The sequence below is a fragment of the Odontesthes bonariensis genome, chromosome 20 (genome assembly GCF_027942865.1).
Source record: "Odontesthes bonariensis isolate fOdoBon6 chromosome 20, fOdoBon6.hap1, whole genome shotgun sequence".
Lineage (NCBI taxonomy): Eukaryota > Metazoa > Chordata > Actinopteri > Atheriniformes > Atherinopsidae > Odontesthes > Odontesthes bonariensis.
In genome coordinates this window covers 8,529,602-8,545,343 of record NC_134525.1, presented here as the reverse complement: position 1 = coordinate 8,545,343, position 15,742 = coordinate 8,529,602, and the positions used below count along the sequence as shown (strand labels likewise).

The 15,742-nt window shown below is 45.3% G+C and overlaps 1 protein-coding gene across 5 annotated transcripts in view; it reads left to right on the top strand.

Moving 5' to 3' along the window:
* Nucleotides 1-15,742, top strand: part of arhgap21a (Rho GTPase activating protein 21a) — a 96,546-nt gene that overhangs the window by 30,067 nt on the left and 50,737 nt on the right. For 3 of the 5 annotated variants that reach the window (XM_075452839.1, XM_075452840.1, XM_075452838.1), the window contains exon 1: nt 11,552-12,059. The exons of the other annotated variants lie outside the window; for them this stretch is intronic. In XM_075452839.1, coding sequence (XP_075308954.1) covers nt 11,748-12,059 — 312 coding nt within the window. In that variant the 5' untranslated portion in view covers nt 11,552-11,747. Of the gene's footprint in view, nt 1-11,551; nt 12,060-15,742 lie in introns of those variants that run through there. 5 annotated transcript variants of the gene reach the window in all.

Here is a 15,742-nt window from a genome sequence, read left to right as displayed (position 1 = left end):
CCGACGTGGCAGTAGGGATGCACCGATCCGCTTTTTTTCACCTCCGATACCGACACAGAAAAACAGCGTGGAATTCACAAACGGTAAGTTTCATTGTGTGGAAAATACTGGGATGATCAGACTTGACTTAAACGTTTCTCTCCTATTTTTAAAAAAATAAATAAATAAACAGATATTAATGTGCTGAATTACTTATTTATTTAATAATTGTGCACCAGGGGCGGTCTGTGGCGTAGTGGGTACAGCAGGCGCCCCATATACAAGAGGCTATAGCCTCGCTGCAGCTGGCCCCAGTTCGAATCCCGCATTGGACGGCCCTTTGCTGCGTGTTGTTCCCCCTCTCTCTGCCCCCTGCTTCCTGTCTCTGTACACTGTCCTATCTAATAAAGGCATAAAAATAAATAAATAAAATAAAATAATTGTGCACAAGTAGTAGTAATAATAATAAGTGTAACTGGTTAAGTCGGTGCAATATAGGGATTCAAAATCCATATTTGATATTTATTATAAATAATAAAGGAGCTGAAATTGAGAAAAAAAACAATAGCTACACCAGCTTGGTTGGAAGACTTTCAAAAACTGAATAGATCGGCCGATAATGGATAGGCCCCTTGTCACCGATACCCGTTCTAGAATTTTCTTCAATATCGGGGCATCCCAATGTGGTAGGAGTGTGTCACAGCTCCTTCTCACCTGTCTCTGCCCTCCATGTGCAGCTGGGGTTGTGCCAAATGGGGGAAATGTCTCTGGCCTGGGGAGTTTTTGCACTAAAGCTCTAAAGCTCTTTGTTTTTAACACTTCTTACACTAGGAGTTACCCCACTTATTGCTGGGGTTTAAACAGCCAAAATGCCTCCATATTGTTTCAATCCTCTGCCCCTTCCTTTTAACACTGTCCTCGTCTTTTGAGACCGTGGGTGTCTTCTTTACTAATGCTGTCACTCCAGTTTTGGTGTGCACGGTCTCGGTTTTTAGCCACGGTTTCAGCCATGCGATTGGTTCAACGTGGCGCTACTTCCGTTATTATTGGTTTATCCACCAGCTAACATTCAAGTAATGGATAGCTGATAAAGAGCCAGGTGACAGGAAAAAGTGTCCCAGTTTCCCAGCAGCACAGTTGACATAATCTAACAGTAAGAAACCCAAATATCGCAGTGATGCACCCTGGATTCTGGCTCTTTGTGCGTGTCCTTCCAGACAATCACCTTTATTTGGTCTACACACCTCACATGCACGCAGTCAGGACCGCACTTCCTCAGGTCACCCACAGCCAGTCAACGCTCACTTTTTGGTGAATTAACGCGTTTCATAAACACTCCTATCTGTCAAAATCCCGACTCCTGACATTACAGTTGAAAGAGATGCTAAGAATGTCACCAGAAGCCTGTGAAGTGGTGAGACGACCTTGTGTCAGGCCTTGTGTGAACCCTCCAAACAATCAGGAGCACGGCAGCTGCTGCTTTGGCTGCAGCGTCCTGCAGCTGCTGCACGTGAGACGAGTGTTCACCAGACCGGCAGGCATGGCCCAAAGCTTCATACCAACATGCATATTTCATATTCTGTTACGCATTTGTGGGTATTTTTAGAGTTTGGTCGCATCTCACAAGTCACTTATGAATTTTGGATGACAGTTTTGAATATTTTACTCCAGGACTAGAATAGCTGAGCTGGATGCAGGAGCAGATATGTTTGGTATTTCCTGGGTGGATGCATCCATACGTGGTGGTCCTCATCTGTCCTGGAGCTTTGGCTTGTTTATGAGGTCGATGGTTCTTTATTTACAACAAATTCAGATAGATTGTTTATGGTTTTAGTTTTAAAATGCTTTTAGATTCTGATTATCATCCCAGTCTAAGCAGTGTATTATCAGAGAAAAACGTAACGTCCTTAAATGTGACGGTCATGAACAATAGAAACATTTCACTGTTTAAGGTTATACCGTAGAATAAGCTAATGTTTGGTATTTATGTTGAGGCAACTTAAAGTTGAATATTTTTCTCATTATTATATGTTATTTTGAATCATGTTTGAGCTCCAGTTGCATTCTTAATAATTTTTTTTTTTTGGCTTTGTATGCCTTTAATGATAGAACAGTTTGGAGAGAGACAGGAAGCAGAGAGAGGGGGAAGACATGCAGCAAAGGGCCGTCCGGTGCGGGACTTGAACCGGGGTCCACTGCAGTGAGGACTGTAGCCTCTGTACATGGGGCGGCTGCTCAACCCACTACGCCACCGTCCGCCCCTCCAGTTGCATTCCTGTAGAATATATTCAGGGTTTTGAGCAGCACGAGCAGATTAATTCACCAGTTGACGAACAGAAAAACAGTTATTTTTAACCTAATGTTGCTGTTCTTGATACATTTAGGCTCTTTTAAATGCTAAATGTGTTCGTTTTGTTTCGTCTCCAGTGTTTAGGAGCCTCAGTGAATACAGATGCAGGGTTCGTTTGGGTTTTTGTCTTTTGTCAGGGTTATAGCTTTGCTAAAACTGCTCCCCAGCTCGTCTTTGTTGAGGTAGAAACCTGTATAGATAGGATAAGATAACACGGTGATCTTTTTTAAACCTGAACCTTATTTCTGGCATAAAATACGTTCATCTACTCACCGATAACAATTTGGTGAAAGTCGGTGTCCTTCGGAAGATATTTAGATCCATATAATGGGAGAGAATACAGCCTCTAAATACGTGGCCTTTATTTCACCAATATTTTAAGAGGAATGAATGAATGAACGCGTACTATTGCACTGTTAGCTCAGAGCTGCCGTGTTGTTGTTGGGATGACGTCATCGACGCGCCGCTGCAGCACAGCTCATTCACTCCGTGCTCTGTGGCGGTCGGCTAACTTCACACGGAGTTTGCGACTGCCGGTTTTGTGCAACATGGCAGGATATTTATCAGATTCTGACGACTGCTTTGAGTACGATGGACGTCCTTACCGTTTTGAGCCAGAGTATACGGATGAGGAGCTCCTGGAAAGGAGGATGCAGAAGCAGAGAGAGGAACAGCTGGCCAGAGGTGGCCGACTTTCACCAGACTGTTATCGGTGAGTGGATGAATGTATTTTATGCCAGAAATAAAGTCCAGGTTTAAAAAAAAAAAAAACGCATTTCCCCTTAAAGATCTATAAAGTAGATCCTCCTGTTTGAGTCTTACTGGACGTGGGAAAGGCTTGGATGTGCGCTGGATTATGATGGTCCAACACTATGATGGAGAAGGGACGTCATGGAGGAAGGAAGAGGAAAGGTGGACATTTCCAGGAATACTGGAGTTGTGCTGCTGAATGTGAGGCTTTTAAAACCTGGAATTGTACGTAGAAATGGACTGAGATATGAGTTTCAGAGGCTGATTCTACAGTTTGAGTGAAGGATTCAGGGTCTGTAGGAGACCTGCAGAGCAAACGGGAACCAAACTAATGATGACGTGCCGTGCATAATGTGGTGAAAATGATGGACTTTTTGTCAGAGCACTCTTTCTATTTATATATCGGATTACCAAATAAGGAATGCAAGGTCATTCAAGTTATTTTCTGCTCCTCAGATAGTGCTTTGTCTCTTACTCCGACTCCTTTCTGAACTGTTTGAAGCCATGGAAACCACATCACAAGCCTTGACTCTGTTCAGGCAGCATAAATAACTCAGTCTTATTCATATCTTTGGCTTTTCCTTCACCGTCAGGCTCCATGGTGTCAAAACGCTCTCCACTGTCGCCCTTTCATCGTGTTAATCCAGTTTAAAAAGAGTATTCCATCCTTCTGTGCTCAGGGTTGTATTGACAGCTCACTGTTAATCTCGTGTGATTTATACACACCTGCTGCATCATAGAGAAAGCCTCGAGTCAACTTCTTAATACATGACGCTGAGCCCCACAGAGCTTCATGTGTCTGCCTGGCTGTAACTATTCCATCTCTGCCCCTCCTCTGATTCCACAGCAGTCCAACCTCAAACCAGCTGCAGGAATTCCACGATCCCCTTACGCCGCCGCTATATGGGCTCTTTATGAAGCGCTCGCCGGCTAATGGAGGCGCTGCAGCTTCTTAAAGGAGCCTTTCAGGCAGCTCGAGCACCAAAGTTTACATTCAGGGTGGACAGGTTGGTCTGAGTTTCCAGGTGGGGTGGTTTGTAGTGTAACCGATGAACAGTGGTGTCTTATGTATGTGGAAACCTGCTTCACTTTGGGGTCTAATTTCCCTCCACCGCTTCAGTTGGCTCTATAGAGGTACACCAGCCGGAGGAAGGAACTTTTGTTTTGTTTTCTTGCTTTATTACGTCTTAGAACGATCTGGAGAAACATCTGGAGTTAAATGTTAAGGCTGCTATCTACTACAAAAACCTTTAAAAGCTGGAAGAATAATTCTTACTATCCATGAAGTCTTCACTTTTTAACACAAGCAGTGGTGAAACTTAAGTATTATTTATTAATCAAATCAAATCAAATCAAATTTATTTGTATAGCACATTTCATGTACAAAACAGTTCAAAGTGCTTTACATAAAATAAAAGCATTGCAGCAGGGAGTGGAAGAAGCATTAAAAATACACAAAAGAATATAAAGAGAAACAAATAAAATCATTTAAATGAATTTAAAAACAAGCAACAGTATAAATTAAAAGATATCGTGCAGATTTCATGCATAGACACCTGAGAACAGAAATGTCTTTAACCTGGATTTAAAAATGTCTCCATTTGGTGAAAGTTTAATCTCCACTGGCAGTTTGTTCCACTTGTTTGCAGCATAACAGCTAAATGCTGCTTCTCCATGTTTAGTCTGGACTCTGGACTGGACCAGCTGACCTGAGTCCTTGGATCTAAGAGCTCTGATCTTATATTCTCTGAACAGCATTAAGTGCTATTATGATAGTCTTTGTGTTTTTATTGGACTTGAAAGGAAGAAGTCTCCCTCGTTCTTTGACTTCCTTTTCAGTTTTACTTGATTCAAATACCGAAGAATGACATCATCTGGTGCCCAGCTCTGGTTCTGGAAGTTGTGATAATGCCGTGTGATGTTAGTTTTGGGTAATAGGTGGACGTGGCTGCATCGCAGTGTTGTGAAGGCAGATAAAATGATGGATGTTGACCCCGTGACACTGAGCCTACACCCTGGTTAATCTGAGATCCCCCTGACAGGGAATCTCTTTGTCTTCTCAGCACTCCTGAGCCACATGCCCTCTCCCTAAGGGAGCCCCTCTGAGTGATGAGGAGATGCAATAATTAGACTTAGCCGATATTTTTTTTTATTTCGATTTCAAGAGGTGTGAATCGGGGTGTCATCACAAACAAATCTGCTGCTTTTTTTTTGGCTGTGTGAGAGCAGCTGTTGGGGAGTGAATGCGCAGCCTCCTGAATGCTTGATTGGCAGCCGCATTTATCTGAAGGTGTCTGGGGACCTCTGGAGACAATTGTCCAGATCAAGCAGGGCTCCTTCACGGGGGAGCTCAGAGACACACCGAGCAACTCCCTCCTCCTGGGTTCAAGCATTTGTGCAACACACACACACACACACACACACACACACACACACACACTCTCCTCACTGCACCCTCGGCTCACTTCTGATGGAAATCCCCTGCATTTTTTTTTCCTCCTGGAAGTTTGAGGCTGTCCTGCATTTCTTATGCGCTGTACACACATGGTCTCCATAGCAAACTGTGAACTGCGAGGGTTGTTTTTGCCATTGGAAGAGAAGTGATGCTCTGGGTCATAAATACGTGGTGGGCATGACTCACAGGGAGTAAATGCGGTGGCTTTTGGAGTTGTAGTGTCATGATTTATGTTTAAGTCGGATGCATGTAGGAATGAATTGAAAGCTTGTGCCAATTTCCTCCTCACAACCAAAGCATGCAAGACAAGAAAGTCGACGATTGTACTGATTTTAACCTCGAGTTCAGCATGAAAATAAATGCAGAAGTGAGTAGAAACTGAGCTGATTTCCACAAGATGACAATGAAACGATCTTTCCAACAGTTAAGAAGGATTATTGTTATTTTTTTCCAGAGATTTAATGTAAAACAAGCAAAGGCTTGTTCTCAGTTATGGCAAAGAAAGGAAGAGGGATATGAATTTCAAAGCTTTTTATATGTTTGGACTCCTCAAACCTACAAATAAGTTCCACAGGGGAGTGAAGTGAAATGAAACGTTTTGGCTGCAATGGGCAGAGATATATTTGGAGGCTAGATTAATTTAAGGAAAAACTACATCTCTGGCTGTTAAGCACAGGGCTGGAGCAACTTTGCTATGAGCTTGTATTTCAGCCAGAGCTAAGATGTCAGTGGAAGACGGAGGAGGAATGGATTTAATTAAACACCAGAACATTCAGGACATCGCATTGTCAGAATGCTCATGCATACTTTCACTGTCCTGTCCATTTAAATTCCATCATGGATCTGTTGAAAAGGCAGTGCAAGCAAGACGGTCCAAGAATCTCTCCGAGTTTGATGGTTTCTGCAGCAGAAATGAGCAAAAATGTCCTGGACAAGAATAAAAATTACTCTTAACTGGCTCCGAAACCGTTTCCAAGTCGTGTTTTTGCAGGGTTATTAAAGAACGTCCCCGAACTTCTGCTTTGGGTCTATTTTCTTTTTCATTTTGAATCCATAAAGCAATCTTACCGCATGTAAATGATAAATGTGGTTGCGCTTTGCAATGTAATTTAGATTAAAGCAGCTTGGAACGGGGTCAGTGGATGTTTACGTGAACATATTTCCACTCCTGCCCGCCCAGTGGCAGCTGGGACAGGCTCCAGGTCCCCCTGAACTGGGTAAAAGCAGGTAATGGAAATGGACGGATGGATGTGACTCATATCAGACTTGTAATAAATCACTTTCTTTTTCACTTTTACTGTCTCAGTTTCTTCCCTTCCCTCAGGGCAAAGGAGGCCTGGCTGCGTGTGCGCAGCCTCCCTCCTCCTGGTGTGTTGGCACATGAGAGTGCTGTGAAATTATATTATAAGCCTATCATCCCTCACATGCACGATGTGAGTCAACCCCTGGCTGCTACACTCAGACTGAGCCTAAAACAATGTCGGTGGTGGGGTTCGTACCCGTCTGCATCGAAGAGGGGTCTGTCCCCTGGCCCTCATTAGCCGGCTCTTTGTTACCTCACGGAGCTCAGATGCAGCATGTCCAGATTAGATCTTCCACCCGCCGGGGTCCTGAAAAGCCACCCCTGAATCGAGCCTAATCCTCCTGCAAGACTTTTTCTTTTTCTTCTGCCTCTCCGTGCCACACACAGACACAAAAACACATTCAAAGCCACAGATACGTGGAGCTGGTCACACACCAGCACCGACTGCAGACTTCCAAATGACATATTGTAGTTCTTGGAGCCCCGTCGCTGCCTTATGTCTTTAATCCCCGTCCAGAGACCCTGTCGGCTCCCTTTGTTGAGCTGCAGATAGTCATCTAATAAGTCCTGGACTCCGAGATTTTAGTAGATTAAAACAAAGCAGCGCCATGAAAGCACCTGGTTTTTATTGTGTTTTGTCCTCCAGAAATGTAAACATCTGAAATGAGTTTCCCAACTGAGAAAACACAGCTTTGGCCGACAGATTTCTTTTGTTTTTTAGGGTATTTCTGTGTTGGTGTTCAGCTCTTACTGGGAAGGACGGAGCAGTTTCCAGCTCCCTCGGCCTCGGCAAACTGGAGTCTGGACCCGTCTCTTGTCCGCCCTGGTGCTTCAGCACACCGCTCGCGTGATTTAATCTTACAGAGTCACGCAAGGCTTTAACAGTCCTACGCCAGCCCCCGTAAAGCTTGTTGATTTCTCCATCCCTGTTATTTCACAACAGTAGCAGCCTGTAAGTTGTGTTTGGCTCTTCATGTGAGGTTATGTGAAGCCACAAGACCAGCAGCAGGGGGACTCCGAGACCAAACTGCACCACGTCGGGCCCAGAAACCGGCGGCGACGGCGCAGGAAGGGGCAACAAACCCCGCCTCTGATTGGTCGGTTATTCACGGTGCCGGCCTCCACACCCACCGGTAGAATTTCACAGACTTCTGTCACACCGGTCCCATTCCGGGATGGACGGGCCTAGAGTTTACCCCTTGGTGTCATCTCATAAACGTCTTCAAAGCGTTTTCCTTGCTTGTGTTAAAGAGCTGTTTTATTGTGTGTTTGAACACGGCCAGCACCTCATTAACCTGTTACTGCCTCTCTGTTTTATATCAAACAGAGCCGAGTGCTAAAGCAGCCTTTTAGCAGTGAGCCCAACCTTGATAAAAGCTTGGTTTCCAGAGGAAACCAGCATGCGGCTTTCAGAAACGTCTCCGTAAACAAACACTGATGGTTCACAATGGGTGAAAGACTGAATTTATGTTGCCTTTGCAGAGCTAAGAAGCTTCATGAAGGGATGATTTGTTCGAGGCTGTTAAATGTGCTGAAGTTGTTGCAGCTTTTGCAGCTCTTCAGTGGTTTCCCAGAACCCGACTCCTCTGTTTACTTTACTCTTCAGCCACGGTACCTGATATGAGCAGAATTACCCCCGAAGCTGTGCGAGTTCTGCTCGGACGTTGAAACACGCCCCAGATTCCCTGCTGCTAAGACAAAGCCAAGTCCACGGCTTACCCACAAATCCTCCTCTCCACTTTTTGCCCTGTGTTTGCACATCGAGCCGCAGAGAGCATTTCCATCCTTTAATCCCGTGTGTGGCCAATCAGCCGGAGTGCCATCGACCTCAGTGAGATGGACGGCCGGTCTCGGGCCTTAAATCCCTTGTTTGCTATCTTTCACGGTGCCTGCGGCCACACTCGTCTGCACACACAAACCGTGACATCACATGATCGCCCACGGAGAACAACCCAGCTCTTTTGGACTGGACGGCATTGTTGTGGCCTTGCTCGTTGCCTCGGTAACGGCACAACATTTCTGGGTGGCGCGCCTTGTGTTTTGTGCTTTGCGTGGCACCGAGCGTCTCTCCCTGCCAACCGGTCCTTTCCCTTATCATGTGCTTTGGATTTACAGGGATCCCAGAGACGCATACGATGCGGTTCGAGGCCTCGTAACAGTCTGAGTGAAGTGTTGTTTGGCTGGAAGTTGGACCTCAGCTGGTCATGTGGCGCACAAACACAAACTGTGCGGCTCTCATGGATAACAATCCCCGTTTTAGCTTCCTCAGCTGGGTGTTCGGCGGCTTCTATCTCGGCTGTCTTCTCCGTACAGAATACCGCACGCTATGTGAATGTGGTAACAAGATGCTCATCGGGAACATTCCACGCCTGGATTCCTGATGTTCCTTTCATGGTCGCTGCTGTCTCGGATGGCAAATATTCCTCTGAATCAAAATAGACTGGTATTTGCATTTTTGGCTGTTTAGCAGATGCTCTCATCCAGAGCAGCTTAGGAAACCACATGTTCTCCGACATGCTTTAGCTGATGAGCCACTGCTCACTGTACAGCTAATAACTGCTGCGGACATGGGGAGGAATTCAGTGTTCAACTGGCTTATTTAAGCTTTGTTAGCAGGTCTCAGAGCAGCACGGAGTCTTAAAGTCACTGCTGGAGTGGCACAAGTGGCTCCCCACGGGTTAAATTATAAAGAAATGATAAAGTGATGTGTTGGCGCGGCTCTCCTCCAGAGAGATGAACTCAAATGTGTCGGAGTCGTGTTCATCCAGCTCTCAGTCACTGCTCCGAAAATAAGGGCAGTTGCCAGGCCTCTGTGGAGTTTGTTTACCTGGAGGGATTAAGGAGGTATTCCCTTGTTGAAGTGTGAATGTGTGTGTGTGTGTGTGTGTGTGCTGCTGCAGCTTTATATTTACGTGTGAGCTAAAGCTGTAAACGGGAACAAAATGTTCCGAGCAAAACGGGAGGGTGACACCGTGATGCACGAGGTCATTTCAGTAAAGTTTAAGGGATTGGATGTCTGTCTTTCTTTAGTAGGTGGGGTTATGTGTTGTGGGGTTTCCTGACAGATGGGCAAAGCTAAAAGAAAGAATGGAACTGACTTTATTGATATGCAGTTAGACCCATTGGTTAGGAGGTGGCTGATTGGTCTGAGGAGTTGGAGACGGGGAAGGAGGCAGGTTACACTTAGAGTGATGGAGCTCAGGATGAAAAGCCTGAACACAAGGAACTGAAGGCAGATGTGAGGGTGAAGATCTCCCTTCTTGAACTTAAGCTTCATTCACACAAACTTGGTCCACGTAGCCTCGAGCATAACGCACGTGTTTGACGAAGGATAAATAACTTGTCTGATGTTGAAGTGACACGGCGTGAAAATTGAGGTTTGAGTTGTTTTTGTTGTTCTCATGACGAGGGCTGTAGCGATACACTAATCTCACGATACGATACGATGCACGATATTCAGCCAACGATACGATTCGATAGGATAGGATTCGATACACTTACATCATTTTCTGGAGGAAAAAAGGGGACAGTGTGGGGACTATTCATGACCCCCTTCTGAGTAGCTTTTAGCTTTTCTTTTAGCTTAGCTCACCCATTTGGAGTCTGACGATATCCCAACAGACGAATAAACATCCCGAGCAGGGATAATTGTGCCAGTTGTCTCTTTCCATCTGCACACAGTTCACAGACTTGCAGGTGAAGTTAGATAACACTTTGAGCCACATAAAACTTTAAAAATGTCCTTTTATATGCGTCTAAAAGAGGCTGCACAAAGGTACTCGATGGTTCGCACTACTTCAAAACCTCAAGACAAATTTGAATCCGTGCGAAAGACACACGAGATGAATCAGAGCGAGACAAATGTGGGTTCTCCTTGGCAGAAATATCCAGATTTACTTCAACCAATCTGGAAACAATCTGCAGTTCCTATCTGTAAGTAGGTTTTATAACACATCATCTTTGCTGTGGTGTGGGCACATTTTGGTTTTAAGGTAAATTTAAGGTCAGCTTTGCTGACAAAAGGCGCCAAAATCAAACTTTGACTTTGTCAAGTGAGTCGAGGCGGGCACTAAAAATGGGTAAAAAGCCAATCGAAAGACGGGCTTTGATTAAACGCCTCATATGAATGAGATCCGCTGCATCACGCATCCTTATATGACCAGGTTTTACTGTCCTGTTCCTGTTAGATGGGCACATAGATGAGTTCTATATATGCTGCGCCTTCGTGCAACGCATGGTGTTCCCTCAGGCGTTTGTCCTCTTGTTGCCAGATGAGGTGCAGGAATTCAAAGGGGTGGATTAGTAGTGCATTTTTGTGCCTTATACATTTCACAGCATCCACATGCTTCCTTATCCACGCGTGACCTGCTCCACATATTCCAGTTGCTTTGAGTTATTTCGTGTCCTGCTTTTTGGTGCCTTTCGTTCCTACTCTGAAACCTTTCTTAAAGTATTTTTCTTTTCTCGCGCTCACGTGCGTCTGGTTTCATCCCTTGGTTTGTTATTATGATTAATTGATCAGCCTCGGCACGTGTGAGCGCTCGGCTAAAACTTTTAAAAGGCTCCCTGCTGAAGAACAGCGAGGGAGGCGGATGAAGGAGACGGGGAAAGAAGGAAAACTCACTTCAGGCTGCCTGGTGTGTGCGTGTGTGTGTGTGTGCATACTTCAGAGAGACTTTAGTGTGGTGAGTGGGTGGGTGCATCAGTCAGTCGGCCTGGGCTCTCTGCAGTGCACTCAGCTGCTGCTCTCCTCCCGGCTGAGTGGAAACATCATGTGTCTTTGGGACGCTCGCAGGAACAGCCCCGTTTCTCCGAACTGAGACCAGAACAGACGGACTTGAGGAGGACAGAGGACGCAAAGCGTTCATCCTTGCACCACCTGGACCCACCAACCCAGACTTGGCTATGCCATGCTGGCCCAGAGGAACGGGCTCCCTCCAGGCTGTAAGCCGGTCCCGCTGAAGGATCGCCCCGACCTGCGGGACGTGGACGCGGCCGCCGAAGGCTGCTGCTCCCTGTCGCCTTCCCCGTCCTCTGGAGGTTGTCCTTGGGCTCGGCTCGCCGGGGTGGACGGCTGCCTGTCGGAGACGTACTGTCTCTGGTTCCAGCTTTTAGCCCGAGCCTACTGGGGTGAGGTGGAGCTGGGGCTCACCGGTCCCGCCCGCAGCGTGTCCTGGGCTCGGCTTCGAGAAGCCTCCAGGAAGAACTGCGTCCAGTCTCGGGTAAGGAGCGGAAAGCATTCCTCGCTCGGCGCAGATTTTGTGTTCCATTTTTTGAGGCAGAAGGATGTTGGTGACTGGCAGAGGCACATAGGTTTACATAGGAAACGTTTGAGAGAGGGGAGGAGAGGTGGGGGGGCGGCTACATTTTGTTGTGCTGTCTCAGGAATTTCGTGTGCGTCATCCCGCTCTCCAGCAGCAGGGTAGTCCTGTTTCGCTGACCGATATCTTTTGTAACGTGAGTGTGTCTGTGTGTGTTTGGTTTAGCTTTCGTTTATTGTTATTGGTGCCCGTGGAGGTTCCAGCAACTCTTTTCTGTTTGCTGTGAGAGGACGGCGTGTTTTTTTTTTTTTTTTGGTTCCAGCTGAGCATATAAAGAAAGCTCATATTTGCAGTATTGCTTCTAAACTAAAAAAAAAACAATCGTTTGTTGTTTTGGTGTCGAGGCAACTAAAAGATATTAGTATAAAGTCAGTCATTGTTTGCCTAAACGTGGGGAATCGGACAAACATTTTCCTATCATAAAGGGAATGAGGGTGACTAATGTGGGGAGAAAAAGCATGAGAGTGAAAGCTGCACTGCGCCAACTTTTGAGTGACTCACAGACTTAGAAACACAGTTTGGAGAAAAGCTGAGACCACAATTAACGGCGTTCAAATTCAGTCAAACTCCTCATCTCACATGCATAAACAAGCAGGGAAGGGCATGCAAATGCACCATCCTGCAGGCTGTGCCACCATATGGCAACAAAGCTCAGCTTGCACAATGATAATGACTGTTTTGATGAGCCGTCTGCATGCATAATTGAGTGATATTTATCAGGTAATTGCGTGAGCTTGTTGGGAGCAGAATTACAGCATCGTGCCCGTTAAATACGACCATTTCCACTGAAGCATCGTGGGAGTCTTTGGAAGAGGCAGTTGCACCTCAGCCTGTGCTTTCCCGCAGCTTCTCTTGCTCTATAATTCAACATGTAGATTATATACAAAGAAAGACAAAGTGTATGTGTGCGTGCGTCACTTTAAACAAACGGCACTCCCTCAGCTCCTCTCGACTCTTTCCTCTCAGTTACATGATGGACTGTGGCTCACGTCCAGCTCCACACCGCTGGGTATTGGTAGTGATTTCACCAGCCAAACCATTAAGCCCACACCCTCCCACTCTCCAGAGGCTTCTTCATCTCCTGCTCCCAGACAAGCAGCGGAGAGGTGGGGAAAGAGAAGCCCGATGGGCGGTGGGGGAGGATGTCTTTGTTTTGGATCCATACCCCAGATATATTTTGGTAGGCGAAGAGCCTGCAGAGTGATCTGAACTGAGGCTGAATCTCTTGGCTGGCTGGAGCCACTGTGGTAGTGTTAGGATTAACCGCTAACGCACGCCCTGCGGTGCAGCGGTTCAGCTCCGTCGTTATGTTGATGATGGATGTGACAGAAGCCTCACAGCAGCAGGAAAGATCAGCCATGGAGTGGCTTTCATTAAGAGTAACTGAGTATTTCCCACTTCACGAGTGAGGGGACGTTGAATCTGTCTGATGGTTTGACTCCACTCTTTCATTTTTAACAACTCTCAGGATTAAAGGGTTCATGCAACAGTTATGTTATTGATTCGTCACCTGCTTTAAAACACCGTTCAGCCGAGGTTCCCACGGGGTGTGTTTGTGCATCTATTTTCTGAATTTCAGAGCCCAAACGGCCTTGAAAAGCCTCTGCAGATCATGCTGAATGTTGATCACGATCAACACTGCCATGATCAGTTTCTCCTGCTGACATCACAGGTCCTTCCCCTTCTTGATTTTGATTGGTTAATTAAAGCACTGATGGTAGTTTGACACCAAAGACATGATTGGACCTGTTGGGATTCTTATTGGGGTCTTCCATTGGACACATTAAGACGGTATCAATAATTATCGGACATTCCACTGATGTTATATCTTAGGTGATAAATGGGGCTGCATTTATATTGGGCTTTACTCAAGTAACCCTAACCTTATGCGGCCGTGCTTTCTTTCTTTCAGGAGCCCCTTTCCTTGTGTTAATTTCCCACATGATTGTTCAGAGGAATCCAACAGTTCTGATTGGACAGATAAGTAGCAGTGCTGTTAAAATGGTTTAACCCATGATACTGTGTATCTGTGTGATATTGCGACTTCATTGTAAAACATGTTAGGACTTACAGAGGTGTGTTCAGGGGTGAGGCTTCACCTCTGACCACCAGCAGTGAGGGCGACTGATTTGGGTTTTCTGATTGGCTGATCTCCTCCAAATGAAAGCAGCTGATGGCTGATATAGGAGCCTGTTAATGGCAAATGTTATCAATACAGTTTAATTTCATCTCTATAAAGCTAATTAGTGTGTTTTCACTGGAGAAACTGCTAATTAGAACAGCTAAAGCTAATTTACTTTTTACGTTTCCAATCCAACAAAACCGCGCCGCCCACCTGTTAATTAAGTATGCTCAGGGGCGCAACTACCTACTTTCTGAGGGGTATGCACCCCCCCTCCATGAATCTTATTTATCAAGTATAGCCTATGAAGACTTATTATTAGACTTATTATTCCCGAAGATGTTTTCGGGAATAATTTTCGTTTTCATTTTGAAGCAAGTCATTAAATGCAAAATGTCCAACATCTGAACAACAGTTTGTACTTAATGTATCAATGTTTCCACTAAATGCAAATTAACATAGAGAGACAGCTGTTAGAAGACTTTCTTCTGCAGGTTTCCTTCTGATTTATTTTTTTAACACATATTGAGGAGCAGGATGTTCATCAATTAGCTACTAATAATGAATTATGAGAGGCATTTTGCGTATTAAGAGCGACTCATCATTTATATTTATATGTAAATAAGATATATAATACTCACAAGAGTTCCTGATTATTTATTTATAGACAAAATACATCCTCCTCTCTTTATGCAGGAAGACTTCAATGACTTGAAAAAGGCACATGAGATTATTGTTTGTGTTAATGAGCAACTGAACAGGTGAGGCTCAAGCTTCATGTAAACCTAGAAAACGGGCTGCAAAGTGTTGCTTGTTGTCCAAGGATTCTATTCATTCATTCTTAGGCCAGAAATATACTTGCTTTTGATTATGGATACACGTGTTTATCCCGGCTGCCTCTTTGTTTGGAGCATCCCTTGTGCGCATCCTCAACAATTAGCGCTACACGCTTGCAATTTTCTGCGTCTGTGTTTGCAAAGCTCATTTAGCGTAAAAAGGGTTATTTTTTATTAACAAAACAATTATATTAACTCAATTTATTGACAAATTAACCCGGTAGCTGGAACTAGCGGCTGGAACTAGCGGCTGGAACTAGCGGCTGGAACTAGCGGCTGGAACTAGCGGCTGGAACTAGCGGCTGGAACTAGCGGCTGGAACTAGCGGAAATGTAATTTTTCCGTTCCGCCACTAATTCTGCGACCCGGTGTGGTCTCCTGCTGCTGTAGCACATCTTCTTGTTGTGCGTTCAGATGTGGTATTCAGCCCGTCTGGCACCAACAACCATGCCACGTTCAAAGTCACTTAAATCCCATTTCCGTTAGCGGAACTAGCGGAAATGTCATTTTTTCAGATATTATAATTAGGTTGTAGATATAAGTTGGTGCTTCTGATAGTTAATCAGTTCCGTGCCTCAGGTGTTAGAAAAAGAAAATATTGATGACCGCTCTGCCTCTAAGCAGTG